General features: G+C 41.5%; 1 protein-coding gene across 1 annotated transcript in view; it reads right to left on the bottom strand.

The window, feature by feature from the left end:
- NRP1 (neuropilin 1) overlaps positions 1 to 17,035 on the bottom strand; it is a 164,341-nt gene that overhangs the window by 35,125 nt on the left and 112,181 nt on the right. Inside the window, 2 exon segments of the mRNA XM_032779046.2 lie at positions 2,821 to 2,965; positions 6,148 to 6,303. Of these exon segments, the coding sequence (XP_032634937.2) occupies positions 2,821 to 2,965; positions 6,148 to 6,303 (301 nt within the window).

Below are 17,035 nucleotides of genomic sequence, written 5' to 3'. Positions count from 1 at the left end.
CCTCATTTTGGAAGGTAGTGGAAGTACCGAAATACCACAAGTATTTCTGGCCTAATGGGAACCAGGAAGTATAAGAAAACTTATTGTCAACTCTATTCTTATGAGTTTTCCAGCCTGATTGCTAAACCAAGGACGGGAGAGGTCACATCTGAACTTGTGGATGCTTATTCAAATAGAAATTCCAAACATTCTGAAGTTTGCCATTGCTGGTTATTAATCAGTAAAGCAGTTTGCAGAAATTAGTAATTGTATAAATTCTATACTATTTTGTTACTGGTCTAGATAGTAGTTATTTTCATGTCTGAAGAAGAGGTCTGTGTAGCTCGAAAGTTTGTCTCTTTCACCAACAGAAGTTCTGGTTTGAAGAAGAGCTTGGTGTAGCCTGAAAGCTTGTCTCTTTCACCAACAGAAGTTGGTCTAGTAAAATATATTACCTCTCCCATCTAGTCTCTCTTGTATCCTGGAACCAATATAGATACAACAACACTCTAAACGATAAAGGGCAATTGACATTTATAGTAAAACTTGTATTTTTAATGGTTTATATTGAAACCATTAGAATTTCCTACAAGGTGAAATGTGTCATGAAAAGTCTTAGCCCACAAGTTTACTTTTGTTTTAAATTAAAACATTTAACACATTTGTTGAAGAAAATGGGAATTAGAAGAATATAAAAAAATAGTAACTTTTTAAAGTTCCTGATTGCACTCATTGTATTCAACAATAATTATTTTGGTTTTGTTTTTTTTAAAGACAGCATTTTGCTAGTAATGAGGGCCATATGCTGCCGTTACAAAAGTGTTTACACAGATTATTGGGGGAGATTTCTGTGCCACATGGGGGCAACAGCACTCCAACCAGAGTAATGTTCTTTCACAAATGGGAATCTGGCCTTATACATCTAGCTGTTGGAATGGTTTGTAGATCTGTGCGTTCACATCTTATCTGATTTTCAACTTGGGTACCCACTATATACTATAAAGAGAACATACAAATCCTAGTACCCAAATAAGCACTTAGGCATTTATGCACCTCATATAAATGCTGATTTGAGTTTCAAGTGCAAATACACCCTGTTTAGATACTCATATTAACATTGGGTGGTATTCATAGCTAGCTTCATATTAAGTGACGGGACAAAGGTTTTTTGTTCATCCCATGTTACATTTTCCTGGCTTTGAAATACAAAATGAACTCCTTAATAAATCTAATAATAAAGCCCTTGGCCTAACTGGGAATATCTTGGAGACTATGGGGTGCGGAAAGGAGGGCCAGCCGAGGGACTGTAAAAAGAGTAACACATGACATAGTAAAATAAGTAAAAGAAAATTGTACCCCGCCCCTACTCTGCCCCTTCTCTGAGGCCCCACCCTCACTCACTCCATCCCTCCCCCTCTATTGCTTGCTCTCCCCACGCTCACTCACTCATTTTCACCGGGATGCCTCAGGGCATTGGGGTGCAGGAGTGGGTGAGGGCTCCAGCTGGGGCCAGAAGTGAAGTCTTCATGGTGCGGGAGGGAACTCCAGTTGAGGCGAGGGTTGGGATGCAAGAGGGGATGAGGGCTCTGGCTGGGGGTGCGGGCTCTGGGGTGAGGCCAGAGATGAGGAGTTTGGGGTGCAGGAGGGTGCTCCGGGCTAGGGGGTGGAGCCGAGGGGCTTAAGAGTATGGGAGGAGGCTCTGGGCTGAGGCAGAAGGTTGGGGTGTCAAAGGGGGTATAGGCTCTGGGTGGTGGATGTGGGTTCTGGGATGGGGCCAGAAATAAGGGGTTTAGGGTGTAGGAGGGGGCTCTGGGCTGGGGCAGGGGATTGGGGAGCAGGGTGGTGGTGAAGGCTCTGGTTGGGGATGTGGGCTCTGTTGTGGGGCCAGGGATGAGGAATTTGGGGTGTAGGAAGGAGTGCTGGGTTCGGGCTGAGGGGTTTGGAGTGTAGGAGGGGGCTCTGAGATGGGGTAGGGGGTTGAGGTGATGTGCGGCTCAGGGCTCTGGCTGGGGGTGTGGGCTCTGGTGTGGGGTCAGAGATGCGGGATTTGGGGTGCAGGAGATGGCTCCAGGCTGGGGCTGAGGGGTCAGAGTGTGGGAGGGGGCTCTTGGCTGGGGCAGAAGGTGCAGACTCTGGGATGGGCTGATGATGAGGAGTTTAGGGTGTAGGAGGTGTTCTGAGGGCAGGAGGGGGATCAGGAGTGGGGCGGGGGTTGCAGCAACGGGAAGTTGAGAACTTCGGCTGGGGTGTGGGCTCTGGTGTGGGGCTGGGGCTGAGGGATTTGGGATGCAGGAGGGCACTCTGGGCTGGGGCTGAGAGGTTCAGAAGGTGGGAGGGGGATCAGGGCTGGGGTAGGGGTTTGGGGAGCAGGAGGAGGTCAGGAGTGCAGGATCCTGGTGGCGCTTGCCTCAAGCAGCTCCTGGAAGCAGTGGCATGTTCCCCCTCTGGCTCCTATGCGGCAGCATGGTCAGGCAGCTCTGCGCACTGCCCCGTCCAAAGGTGCTGCCCCCACAGCTCCCATTGGCTGTGGAGCTGTGGAGCTGGCGCTTGGAGCATACGCAGAGTGCGGAGCCCCTTGGCTGTCCCAATGCCTAGAAGGCAGAGGGGTGATATGCCACTGCTTCCAGGAGCCGTGCGGAGCCGGGGAGGCAGATAACCCACATTAGCCTCACTACGCCACTGACTGGACTTTTAATGGCCGTCGCCAGGGTCCCTTTTTGGCCAGGCAACTCTACAAGAATAGTCATTTTTTAGGAAACAGAATCATTATACAGAAAAAGAAGGAAGTGTCAAATGTAAGTACAACAAATGTCAGGTTTCCAAAATCTTCCTGATACCTACCTGTTATCTTACATCCATAAACTTCAAATCTCAGTGATATCCCATTTTCCCAGCTTGCAGGTCTGATCCGAACAAATCGTGCTAACGCTGGCTTGGGAAACGTCCTATACATAACATCAGTGGGGTTGACATTCCCTTGAAATACCTTAAGGGAGAAAGGAAACACACCATTTTTTAAAATTAATGTATTTTCTTTTAATTGTAGTTTATAATTCTGTGTTTTACACATACCAACAATCCAAAGTTGAAAGTTTTTTGCACGGAGGAATATGTCATTATACTCATAGCATAATTTCTGCAAGCAACTAAGCCTGGAAGATGCCTCTATATAACATACCAGTGCTTAACAGTTTCTCTGCTGTACTGGGGCTTTGGGAAGAAAATTAAAGAAGACACCATATACATGACAATATTGAATGCAATTGTTAATCCATTATAGTTAGACTGGGATAAATTGGATAGGTCCTGAACCTCATGCTCAGATGAGCTGTGCTCAGTGCATCACATTAGATGTGTGTAAAGATAGCTATATGCTGCCTAGATACTCCTGTGAGGACCTGTTTGACCCCCTCCATCAAGCAAGATACAACAGTTTCAGGGACCATTAGGTGAGCTGAGGATCACCAGAGTGTAGCAATGGTCTGGCAATGCCTCTTTTCTCCTGGCATATTCCTCATGCCAGGAGTCTGTATGGAGGGCACAATGTATGGAGGGCCAGCTACACTGGGTCTGTGCCATCCAAGGATTGTGCTATGCTGGAAGAAACCTCAGCTGCCTGGTTAGGGCAGCTTTATAGCTTCTAAGCTTCACTGAGCAGGGGCAAAGAGGCTGTAGTATGAGCCAGGGTCTTTGCTTACATGTGACTCAAAATCAAAGCTCTGGACTGAATTCAGTGAGGAATTATCTGCATTTTAGGTTGTGTAAAAGTTCCTTTACTGAATCAGAATAAAATGTGCATTCCTTTGCTTGTACTTGAACTCTTGAGTTTTGCAGCGAATAATATTGCTTATTTTGACCTTCTGTGATGTAAAATCCTTCTTAACAAATACCAAAGTTCTTCTTTTGTCTTGTATAGTGAGGTTTAATCCTTATAGCTGATTGTTTTCAATCTTCTAGGATCCTGTCTTTGACCCTTTAGGCCAATGGTCAAACAATAAGTCCCACAAATAAATATTGTATTGGTCTCTGCTTTCTTGTTGATAAGCATGCTCCTCTGTAATAGTGCCAAAACGTCTAAAAGTCATAGTCCAAAGAAGGTGACTCTGTTTCCTGCTTCTTCTTTAAATAGAGTGAAGACAAAATTTCCTGTTTTTTAAAAATGTATGTAGGCTTAAGAACTTCTCCTTTTATGGGAGCGTTGACAGTTTCTTACACATAATTCCAGTTTTCCTGTTTGTCATTTTCAGTTGCTGCATGCAGCCATCAGCTCATCACCCTATGTTATTCATTAAAGAATTTAATGTATTGGATTTATCATCTAGGGAGAGCCTCTAGACTGATGTCCAGCTTCTGATCCATTTCTTGCGGCAAAATCTTTCCAAGAAGAATTGGTCTGGTTTTTCTTAGTGGGTGAGTCTGGATGGGCCCAATGATTCTGACTAAAAGGCATGGAACTCCAGGTTATGCTATAGCTATAAACCTTTCAAAATACAAGCCTCCTCAAAGAGCTGTTTAGTTTCATGAGCTTTTTGCTGCATCAATAGCCCCAGTTCCCCTACCTTTGGTTTTTGATCAGGGATAGAAAAATTGAATGTCAGCCTGGTATAAATTTAGTTCATGTAATTTTTTTTATTTTCTTTTAGTACTCTTACCTACAATAGAACATTGCTGTTTTACATCCGATTTGCTTTGACTAGAGAAAAAAAAATTTAAACTCTTCTAACCAATAAATCAGAGCAGTCAAATCTTTTGATAAACAAAGCAGAGCATGTACAACAGTCAAGTAAATTGTAAGTTTTCCAAGGAGACTGAATTTTGAGACTAGTTGTGAAAGAGGCATTTGTTCTGAGCACACGACTAACAACCAGGAACCCTTGAGTTCTAATACCACTTCCAACATTGATTTCCTCCATGATTTTGGATGAGTCATTTAATATCTCTATTTAGGTTCTTATACAGTGCTCATCATTGCGGCATTTGACCTTGTCAGCTTCCCCTCATTTATAAAACAGGGATAAAAGTACTATGTCAAGTGGCTGCTTTGAGGATTAATTTATTATTGTTCATTAAAGTGCTTAGAAGATTGAATCAGCTACATAAGTGATAGAGATTATGATCATTTTGAGTGGACGCTTTTGTTGAAGGTATGAGATAGGACTGTAAGATACAGACATGTCAGGATCACATAGATATGTTTATATATTTATATTACATAAGGATGGCAGGACTTAAAAAGCTGTGTCTGCTCAAAACAGCTATCTTGAAAGAAGGCAGCATGGAGTAATTCAGTTTCCATTAGGTCACATTAGAAATTATTGGGAATACTGGCTTCTGGGTGAGCATGTGAGTAGGGGTGAGCAGACCACTCATGTGAGTAAGGTGAGAAGAATTTGGCCCTTAAACAAATTACCTTCATTCCCACGATGGCAGATAATGAGGATTTTTCTTACAAGTGGTAAAAACTGTTTCAGTTGGAGGGTGGAGAGGGCAAATTCATAGACAAATGGAGTAGGGAAGGTGATTTAATAATCTTTATAAGGTTGCAAAGATAGGTGTAGTCAACTATCTGAGGTACTTATATGACCCCCATCACTGTAGTGTCTAAGAGTATGTCTACACTGCAATTAGACACCTGCGACTGGCCATGCCAGCTGACTCAGGCTCCTGGGGCTCAGGCTAATGGGCTGTTTACTTGCGGTGTAGATGTCCAGGCTCAGGCTGGAGCTTGGGCTCTAGGACCCCGAAAGGTGGAAGGGTCCCAGAGCTCGAGCTGCAGCCTGAGCCTGAACAGTTACACTAGAATTAAACAGCCCCTGAGCCCGAGCCCCACAAGCCTGAGTCAGCTGGCTTGGGCCAGCTATATCTAAGTGCAGTGTAGATATACCCTAAGAGCCTCACAATCTTTTAACGAATTTATTTACCTAGCACTTTTGTGAAGGAGGAAAGTACTATTATCCCTATTGTACAATGGGGAGCTGAGACACAGAGAGACTAAAGCGATTTACCCAGGGTCACACAGGAAGTCTGTTGTGAGGCAGGGAATTGCATTTGAGTTTCCCACATCCAGGCTTGGGCCTTAAGCCCTTGATCATCCTTCCTTTCTCATTATTGTAGCTACTATCACAGTTTACTACTTGACAAGAGTGAGGTGAAATGGAAAAGACTTACCAAAGGTTTATTTCCCTCTTTAAGTGTAATCCAGTCTTCTCCATTGGAGCTGATATCTACTCGGTATGATTTCACATAATATTTTCTCTTAGTTTCCTTTGAGATGGCTCCCTGGGTCCCAATGCCAGAGACAAATCGGAGAAGGCCTAGGTCTACCTGTGATAACAAATATGGAGATGTGGACAATCTGTTTAGAGCATAATAATGTTATGATAGCAGAAAACAGCCTTGTTTCCAAAGGAGCATAAGGGGTTAATAAAAAAGAAAAGTATCCTATTATTGATGGCAATGTGGCCTGTAGCTCCTTATCTGTGACTGTGCATCAATTTACTCCTAAACTATATTATGATAGTATGTGAAAACATCTGCCTTTTCAGTCAATAGGTATATACTATAAGGTTCTCTTTCATATATCGGAGAGGCACCACAGACTCCCATCAACTTTAATGGATCATGCTCCAGGAACTATTATTATTTATTATTGCAGTGACTACGAGCCTCACTCATGGACCAGGACACCATTGTGCTAAGTGTTGTGCACAGAACAAAAAGATAGTCCCTGGTAAACTTATTTGTAAAAATCCTTGATAAATATCTGTTCTGACAAACACAGTGCAGTTGAATCATTAGAATTCAGAGCTGGTCTATGCTGGAAAATTCAATTGATCCAGTTACATTGCTCAGCGGTGTGAAAAATCCACAATGTAGTTAACCCGAACTAAGTCCTCGTGTAGACAGTGCTAGGTCGATGGAAGAATTCTTCCATCAACTTAGCTACCCCCTCTCAGGGAAGTGGTTTTACTACAGAGAGGGCAGAACCCTTCCCATTGCTGTAAGAAGTGTCTATACTGAAGTGCTACAGCTGTGCCATTAGCATTTTAAGCGTAGATATAGCCATACTGACATTTTCCAGACTGCTGGGAAAATGAATGCCACTCTATGTGCATATCTATGCGGTATATATATATAGTGTGTGTGTTAGATGCATTCTCACGCTCTACCTCATCCAAACAGCATCCAAAGGATTGAGGGCAACCAAGATGGTTTCTACTAAGTAGGTCGATATCATAACCCCATAACTTTTATTCCTTCCTTATTTTCTGTCTTTGCGCAAAAAAGTAAGAAGTGCTAATTAAAATTGAGATCATTAACCCGCCTTCCAAAAAGCTGGACTCTAGCTTTTGCCTCTTATAACAATTTATTTCATTTCAATATAAGAAACATAGTTATTCACAAAATATTAGCCCTACTAATTTACTCCCCTAGAAGGAACAAAAGACAGAGACTTCATGAAGTCCACTAGGAACTTTGCTGTTGCTACTGATTGTATGTGGAAAATGCCCAGATACTACAGTGAGGGACTGCACTATAAAACCCTAAGGTAGACAGATTTATAACAGTCATATGAGTCTTTATAATTAATTCTGTAGGAGTGAGATTGATAAAATTATGTTCCTAGTCAACATATGTCACTAAAACTTAAAAATGTCACTATAAAAGAAAAAAAGTTTTCTTGTATATTGTGGCAATACAGCTACCATTAAGGAATAACTTGCTCAAATATTTGGTTCCTGCACAAATCCCTATTGAACCTCTCTCCCCAGCTACAGCATAATATCCTAATACCCAGACATTAATAGATTGAATTAACTCGTCTTGTGCTAATGTCCCACGCATGTCTCAAGCTTTTTCATTTTTTTCAAAGCATGCAGGATGCAGAATGTATGTCTCCAGTGTTCCACAAGCATCCTTTTTCCTGGATGTATGTCATACACCCAAAGGCACCGGAGTGGCTAAATCAATATGCTCTGCATTCTTTCTCAGATAGCTGTGGGAAGCGTTATTCAGGACAGGGTAGCTGCTATTTCGATTTCCATGTCATATATATGTCATTTTGAAGTCCTGCAACAAAAGAACAGTAGCCCTGTGTGGCAAGAATAGTGCTGGCTTTCAGTGCAAAATCCTTGTCTCTGCCATGGTTTTTAAGGCTGGTAATGCCAATACTTGCATTTTAGTTTGATGAATCAAAAATAGTCCCTGCATCTGAATTTCTAGGGATGAAATGCTGCAAAGATTTGTTTGTAATAGGAAAAAAAATTCTCTCTCTCTCTCTTAAAAAAAAATCCCAACACTGTCTTACAAAAACAATCAAGTGATTTAAAGTTACTGGAGAGCCTCAAATGTTAGATTACTACAATCTGAAAGTTCATGGGGGAGTCTGGGTATCATTGCACAGAGCAATCTCAGCTTAACTTGAAATGCTCTCAAAATTGTACTCTGCTGATTGTAAAGTGTGCTACACAGAGTCATGTCCAATATCACATTCACTTCCAAGCTGAAGTGCACTTGAAAATCTGGAAGTCTGAGGGAGTGTAGTGCTGAGTTATTTAAATGAACTGCTTCTCTTAAAATTTCCAACAGCTCTTCAGGTTTGAAATGATTAGGGTCCTAAGCATGTACAGTTCCAGCTGATTTGAAATGACTCTAGTGGGTTTTTTTATTTTATAACATACAGTCAGTAACTCATTTTGAATGAAGTCAAGCAACAGTCAGTTATGAGAGTTCTAGATATTTGAAGTCAAGCTAAAACTTAACATCAGAGGCTAAGGGAAACGTTTGACTCTGAAGCAAACAATTACTGTCCTCAAACCAGACCTTCAAAACCATGTTTATGAATCCTTCTTACTAGCTGAGGTGATAACAATAACATAAAAAAGGTGGAAACAACCTTAGAACTTGCATAATATGTCCCCCCGTGCTTTTAAACGCCCCATCACCGAATTCTCATATTAATCACTTTGAGATATCCAAAACTGCGTTTTTCTTTCTAACGTTCATTAAGGATGACCATAAAGCTTTACAACCTGTTTAGAGAAGGGCTCTATTGGCAAAATTCACCTCTGTGCAAAGGGTTTAAGTGTTGCATAGGCCTCTGCACAGAGGTGAATTTCAACCTATATCCAAATTCCTACTACCCACTGGCAACTAACTGAAGGTACCAAAAAGATAACTCTGGTCAGACAGACAGTGTTAGAATTTCCAGAAGAACCATCTTCAGAGGGCAATACTTCAAGGATAGCCATGTCATCATTTCTTATGCTTTTGGGGTTGAGCTTATAAGAACAGCTGTACCTACACTTTCCAGTAGGGTTTGTGTATGACAGTATGCTCACTTTTCCACAAAGGCTTCAAAACATTAATGTACAGAGATTGCCCATTTTTCTCTAACTCAGTCAGCCCATCTCCATTCGTGATAGATTATTTGACAGCTGGCTTTTTGTTTTACACTAGTTGTATTTTGGTACGTTGGTTTGAAGAACTTCTGTTTCGCATTAATTTGAACTGTGGAAGGATGTGGTGATGAAAGACTGTACATCTGAAGCTGAACATCAAATGCATTCACTAAAATTATTTGACATTTCACTCAGTGTGTGATAAATAAACATCTGGTATTTATTTTCTGGGATGCAAACTATTTTGTAGAAGTTTATTGCTCTTTGTGTGGCTGAGTGGCCGTTATCTGAGCTAGCCTACACAATCCACAATAGTGACATCATGACACGTCACTTCCGATACCAGGATTTTATTTTTGATTATAGTATCTCAATTGTTCTCTTTCCCTGCCTTCATTCAGATGAAAACTTATATCCCTTCTCAAAAATAATGCATTTGGGCCTGATCCCATGTACTCTGCTTAGGGTATTACTTGTTACAATGAGATTACTTATGTTAGCAAGCACTACACTTGGTAGCAAATGTATAAAGGATTGGGTCCTTAGCTTGCATGAAATGAGGAAAATCTCAACTATATCATTTTTCTGGGGGATCAACGGTCCTATCAAAGGAAAATAGTTGTTCTTGCTTACTGCATAAGACTTCTTAAAGCAATTCCTGCCCCGTGAAAGCATATTGAAAGGTGCTGTTTCCATGTATGAACTATTGCCTCACTATTTATTCTGCCATGCCTCTTAGCATCCAGTAAAAATACTTTTTATAGCTTCACTATTGTCTGACAAACTATAGGAGTCACAGTCCTGAGATATAGATATGCAAAATGCTGCACACATATTTTTTTCAAAACCACTTAAGGAGGAGGACAAAGAAGCATATGTAACACTGTGCAGTAAATCATGTAGCAAATCTCTGCAAACTGCTGGTTAAAGAGCAACATGTAGCTTGCAAGCCATGAAATGAATATTACTGCTTCCTATAATCATAGATAATCATGTCATAATGAGGAAGGCCTTATTTTCAAAATGAAAATCTGCTTTGCTCAATATAATACAGTCCACAGTGGTGGTCATGGCAAGGGAATGGTTGTTACCAGCTTTTAACACCCTTACTGTAGGCCTGGGCAACAGCCTGAGAAAACAAAGGACAAAGGGCTAGGGATTCACAACAGGAAGCTATTTGTTGTGAGCATCTCTTGTGGCTTGAAAAGCTGTATAATTCACCACTTAACATTGCATACCAAAATAAATATTGTTAGAGAATTGTGTCATTTCCTTAGATAACACAGATGAACTATGGTGGTACTCCACTGGCCTGCTATCTACTATTCGATTTATGCAAGGGTTGATCAGCATTGTCTTTCATTAGCATACCTTTTTTTTTAGCTGCTGTTGATTTGATTGATCACTTTGGCCCATGCTGTGTGCAGAACTATTATTCAGTTCCTTTATTTATCGGTATTTATGTCACATGGGTTACAGCCTTTAATTGAAACTCTAAAGGAACTTTTAATTTACTTGGCAAATCAAATTAATTACAATAGTCTTCATCCCTGAAATTTGGGTCATTACAAAAGTACAACTCCTTGACTCATTGACTTCCACTTTGGCTTTAAGTGAGTAAAATTTATCTTTTCTCTTTGTGAAAAACTCCCATTGATATTAATGATAGCGCCATAAGGAGAATAAGGAGAGAGTATGGCCCTTAAAGAGGGATCTATCATGCACCAATGGACTGAATGGGAGCTTTCTCATTGACCTCAGCAGGAGCAGGGCCTAAGTGCATTAGTAGAAATGTATACTCAATGTAAGTATGAAATAGATGATGGGGCAAACATTTGTGTCAAAGGACAAAAATATCACAGCAGCAAAACAAGAGCTGCCCTTGCTTTAATGTTGAAATATTCTTTACAGTCTTAGCTTCGAGCCTAAATCTGCATTGCTGCTTTGTAACACTAAAATTTAATGTAAAGGACGCTATTGCATTCAGGCACTGACATTGGTGTTGCAGTACTGAGTATAGAGAGATTTTTCTTAGAGGCAGATTAACCAGCTTCTATACAAGAAAACTTTGGAAAAGGATGCAAAGATTTGGCTGCAAGGTATAAAGGAGTTTCAGCAACTGTCAGCACAGTGCTTGCTGAAGAAAGAAAAATGCATAAAGTGTAAGAAAAATGAAGTCCAAAAAGAAAAAAGAAAAGACCTCTGTTTTTTGACTGAGAAAAGATAATGCTTGTGTGGGCTGTGTTGCATCTGGATTCATGGCACATTCTCCCACTCTTATGTTAATTTTTTTTGCATAAATCAGAAGCAACTAATTAAAAAAGAAATATTCAATTCTGACATGTTCTTTGAACTGGTGTTCCATCTGGTTCTATTTGAATAGTAAAATCTGTTGTAGTTGTAAAAATTGGCAAGCAGCACTCTGGTAAAGAGAAACAAAAGAGACTCAGTACAGCAGGTTAATACACTAGCATTTCAACTTGAGACATTTCCAGAATTCAGCATACCAAATCGCCCCAGTATGGAAAGTATAAAGATCAAATGTGAAAGAAAAATGCTGTTAGTGAGGTGGGAGAAGCACTGCCACTGGTCTACATTAGCTGTGTGTGATATTTATAGTGTGAGTCTTTGAAAAGAGTTTGGATTAAAAGTACAGGGAATGCAATGTTATGATGAAATGGGCTAAATGTATTTTATGAAATGCATTCACTGCATACACAATGCTGAGAAATAAGTCTTCAAATACCTTTTTCTATGTTCTACTAAAATATATATTTTTAAAAATGTATGAAGTAACATAATTATATTCAGAAGAATCAGAAAAATACCTTTTCCCTAAATTATCTCATACCTGAAAACTCCTTAGAACCTGGACACTAAGATACAATAAACTCTGATAATAAAGAGAAGAAAATGTAATCGTATTTGGATTTCTATGGACTCCAGAATCTAAGTAATCAGCATCTTATGCAATTTGAGACCGCCCTGTAGCAATGAACAGAAAGGCTGATGTACGTCTAGTGCTTTAGAAAAAGATTGTTTTATGTTTTCAAGAAGCGTATCTAATTGTGAAATATTACTATTTTAAAATGAAAACCTTTGCTTCAACTGTGCATTAACTTGCAGATGGATACCTAAGACATGTACAATGACTAGGTCAGAAAAAGGAAAAAATGTGAATGGCTCTTTTCTCCAGCTAAGATACTTAAGAATCCTTGCTGAGCAATACATGATTCAAGAACTTAATTCTTTTAATTAACACTTTTGAATGCTTATTTGTAATTTACATTTAATTTTAAACCTGAGTTTAATCCTGTGATCTGGAATGAAGACAAGTACTTAGTACAGTCTGAATGTAACCTTCCCAAGTTTGTGTTAGAGACTATAGAAATGGGAAACTCTATAGCAATACTTACAGAACCGGTTTCTTCTAATAGAAGAACATAATTATAGCACTTTTTTCAAAGTTAATGAGTAACTAACACTCACAAATGAAATGTAAGTACCCCAAAGTCTCCCAGTCAAACTGCTTCCCATGTGAGAAGCTGGGCTTTGTGTGGGAAGCAGTGAATTTCACCTATACAGCACTGTTGTGACATTCTTTTGCTAGTTACAGTAATCACAGGTAATCACATCCCAGAGGTATCATAGGGCATAGGTACCAGGACCTTGTTGCCTGATACATTTTGGCATTCTGAATCCAAGTACATTACTGTACCCGTGTAAACACATACAAATAACCTTAGCTGCCCCCAATTTTCTGCTCTACCATCCACACTAATGCAGTAGGAGGACATTAGTAAGTATGGGGAAGAGATATATTATAATGGATATAACTTCTACTGACTTAGATCTTGATCTTCCAAATCGAGCCACTGACATCCAGGAAGAGGCCCAAAGATAGACCTGATATTCATGAGCATGGGAGAAGGTAAGTACTCTTGAGTTACATGGGCATATCCACAGTTTCTTGTTATCTGTGAGCAGCTCTCGCTTTCTCAACATTTGGCACAATCTCTGCAAATCAGGCAATTGCTCACTTTTTTCTGCATTCATTTTTTTCTTTTTTAAAGGGGGCTGTCAAGTTTGTCAGGCTAAAAAATTGACTCCCCATTTCTAGCACAGCACATGGTGCATGTTGCTTTTTGTTTACTGTTAGCCTAACAATAAGTCAAGTCCTTAAAAAATATATAGGCTTCACGCTTTCCTCCTGGGGGGAAAATCTAGTATCTATGGTGAGATGCTGTGGTGACTGGCATGCTATAAACAGAGCGAAAGAGAGAGAGGAATAAAGTACATACATAGAAGGGTCACCTTGCAGTGTCCTTAGTATGTTCCCTCTCAGCTGAGAGAGGTTTTAGTATTCCCACAGGATATGAGATCTGGAAATGCAGCAGAAGCCAAGCAACATAGATCCTGTCATATAGGTAACCAACCCCTAAGTTGGTGGTTCTCAACCAATTTACCATTGTGGGTCTCATCCAATACTACCTGTATGGACCTGAGGATGTCACATGGGCTGCAGCTCTGTGCTGATTGGGCCGCAAGTGGCCCATGGGCCATAGGTTGAGAACCACTGCCCTAAGTGATGATCTCTGAGCCCCCTCCTCCCTTCTGACAGCATTTCTGAAGCATATGCCCTGCTATTGGCTCTCTCATGGTGCTAAAGGAGGGGAGTGTGGGGCTGGGGGAATTGCAGAGGGAAGTTAATGGTAATTCAAAGTATAATAATTGCCATGAGGATTTCACTTGGAAGTCTTTCAGTAGCTGAAAGGAACCCGATGTGTTCAGTGGCCGTTCCCCAGTCCTGCTCTTCTCCCAGCACAACCTATCTAGCTCAAACCATGCAAATTTCATGTTGATGGGTTTCCAAGGGCAGGGGATGATGTTATGGAGCTGCTGCTCCACTTCTCTGTGCTCTCCACCCTGTTCCTGCAGGAGTTTCTCCCCTCAAGCAATGCGAAGGGACATCTATCTATCTTAAGCATCTTGGTTTCTGAAAGCAAATACCAGAGTAGATTTCCTGAGGTAAGGATGTCATTACACAGAGAACCACTGACAAGGGACATCAATTCTTCTGGCCAAACAACCTTGATAATGCCACTTTAAAATTATTTCCATACTACAATGGTTGTGTCAGTCCATAGCAGAACCTGATCTTAATCGGAGTTGTATTGGTAGATCAAGGGAAATGCCTAATCTAAAGCTTGTTTTACTTTAGCCACTTCATTCAGTATTAAAATAATCTGCAGCCTTAATATAGTTTGTTAAAATATGCAGCTGCCTCAATTCATACCATAATGGGACAAGCTCATCCCTGGAGTAGCTTCAGTTAAGCTACACCATGAATGAATTTGGACCAATGCATTCAACATAGGAGGCTGCAAAGGAGAGAAGGAACAGGTGACATAGGTACAGCTGGCTGTTAGAAGTTATGTGTAAACAGTCTCTGAAGAAAAGCCAGTTGTTCCTGAGAGCAGATGAGGTGAGTCTCAGTTTTATGTTTGGTCAGCTATGTGCTGGGAGCTTTATCAGACAGCTATAAAGTTTACACTGATGCCCCTTTGAAGATCATTTAAAAAAATAGAAAAAAAAATTAAACTTCCAGAGGTGAGTCAAAAATGGAACTTCCCCCCTGTAGAAATATACCCTTCTCCACTCCCTATCTTCGGGGGGCAGAGGAGTAACAAAACATGGGAGAGAAATTAATTGGCTTGTGAAGGGCAGGTATTTACTACATGAAGAGAATCTCCTTTGTCCTTCCACCTTACCTATTGGGTAAACAAAAGTGTCATCTAGTGGCAAAAACTAAGACAAAAAGGCAGGGAAACAGAGGGACATATGAGGCAAATAACACAGCAACAGAAATCCTGGAGCATGGTTGGGGGAATAGGGATGGACCCACAAAACCCATAAAATCCTCAGCTTCATGCCATTGTACAAGTGTGGAAAGAATAGGCAAAAAATGCCTAATATTCTCAGTGAGATGATCTGCAGTAAAATAAATATGTCCATCATCTTCAGAATGATGGACAAGCCCCGTAGGCACAAAGGTCTCTGGCTCAGTAACAACTATCCTTATTATAACACACCTCAGCTGGGTGTTCTGACCCACAGCCCCATATTTCTAACTGTTACCCTCCATCATTCTCTTCCCTCTTCTGCCACCTGTCCTGTCTTGCAGATTAATTTTATTTCTGTTGCACTTAAAGTCAAATCCTGCTCCTTCCTTCATGTCTGCAGATGGCCCTGGCTGCAGTGGAACTGGTGGGATTCCACTACATGATGGTAGGAGGCAGAACTACAGGAACCCACACAGGAACTCTGCTTGGCTCCAAAGGGGCTTTTTTCTTACAACTGTGGAGGAATGTGATGAGGAGTGTACTTCCCACACTGGTTCTGAGAGGGCTGAGATAGCACAGGTGGGCCCAATCAACCAATTAAGCTGCAAGCTGGGAAAATTAAGGGTTGGAGGAAAGCCCTAATTAGGAGGCTCACCTGAGCAGAGGTGGGCTGAGCTAGTAAAAACTCAGGCAGCTGGCAGCAGTAAAGGCTGCTGGGAAAGTTTGTAGTCACTCTCTGGGAGAAGGGAGGAGTCTGCAATTACTGCTTGGGAGGGTGGCAAACTCAGAGTGGGGGAGTGCTGGTGATGGTAAGGAAAGAGCTCATGGAAAGTGGGGGAGGGATAGCTCAGTGGTTGGAGCATTGGCCTGCTAAACCCAGGGTTGTGAGTTCAATCTTTGAGGGGTCCACTTAGGGATCAGGGGTGAAAATCTGTCTGGGCATTGGTCCTGCTTTGAGCAGGGAGTTGGACTAGATGACCTCCTGAGGTCCCTTCCAACCCTGATAGTCTGTGAAAGGCAGCAAGGTTGAGAAGGGAACAGACCTGGGCTGCTGATTAGAGGGTCTCTGAACTAGAACCCGGAGTAGAGAGCAGTCTGGGTTTCCCTGCTAGCCATTGAGGTAGCAAGTGGGAAGATTGTCTAGGACTGAGGAAGTGACAATGAGGTGGTGACTGGGAAGACTGCCTAAGACTGCTGCTGAAAGACTTTGATAGCCCTGAAGGGGGAAAATGCATATAGTGACCTAGCTGGAGGGTCAAGTCACAAAGAGGCAGCAGCAGCTTGTGGAGTGAGAGAAGCAGAGAGATGGTGTGCAACTATGTGAAGGCACATTGCCCTTGGGAAACTAATCCCTAGAATGGCCAGGAGGAGGTGCTATTCTAGCAGTGAGAATAACACCCTGGCACATGGAGATCTGGAGCTAGGCTGGGAAGCATGTGCATAGCTAGTAGGTGCTGATTATACTGGCTTCTCCATAATGGGTGACATGACATGCAAGAGTAGCCTATTGCAATAAGGCTACAAGTGCAGCCTTGGCATGTTCCCATATGCTGAAGATAAGATTGCCCCCTAAGGCCCATGGGATCCTGCTATATCAAGGCTGGCTGTCAAGGTCAACAGCGGGGTAGGAAAGTTTTTCTGTCATACTGTAGACTGTACCTATCATGGTTTGTGTCATAAGTAGATAGGTAAGGTAAGGGTTAATTTTCTTTTACTGTAAAGGGTTTACAAAGGGAACCAAACACCTGACCAGAGGACCAATCAGGAAACTGGATTTTTCAAAAGTAAGGGTGGGAACCTCTGGAGGTTTTT

The sequence above is a fragment of the Chelonoidis abingdonii genome, chromosome 2, assembly GCF_003597395.2.
Source record: "Chelonoidis abingdonii isolate Lonesome George chromosome 2, CheloAbing_2.0, whole genome shotgun sequence".
In the NCBI taxonomy this organism is placed as follows: Eukaryota; Metazoa; Chordata; order Testudines; family Testudinidae; genus Chelonoidis; species Chelonoidis abingdonii.
Note: the sequence above shows the minus strand (reverse complement) of the source record. Positions and strands in the feature narration are given on the sequence as shown.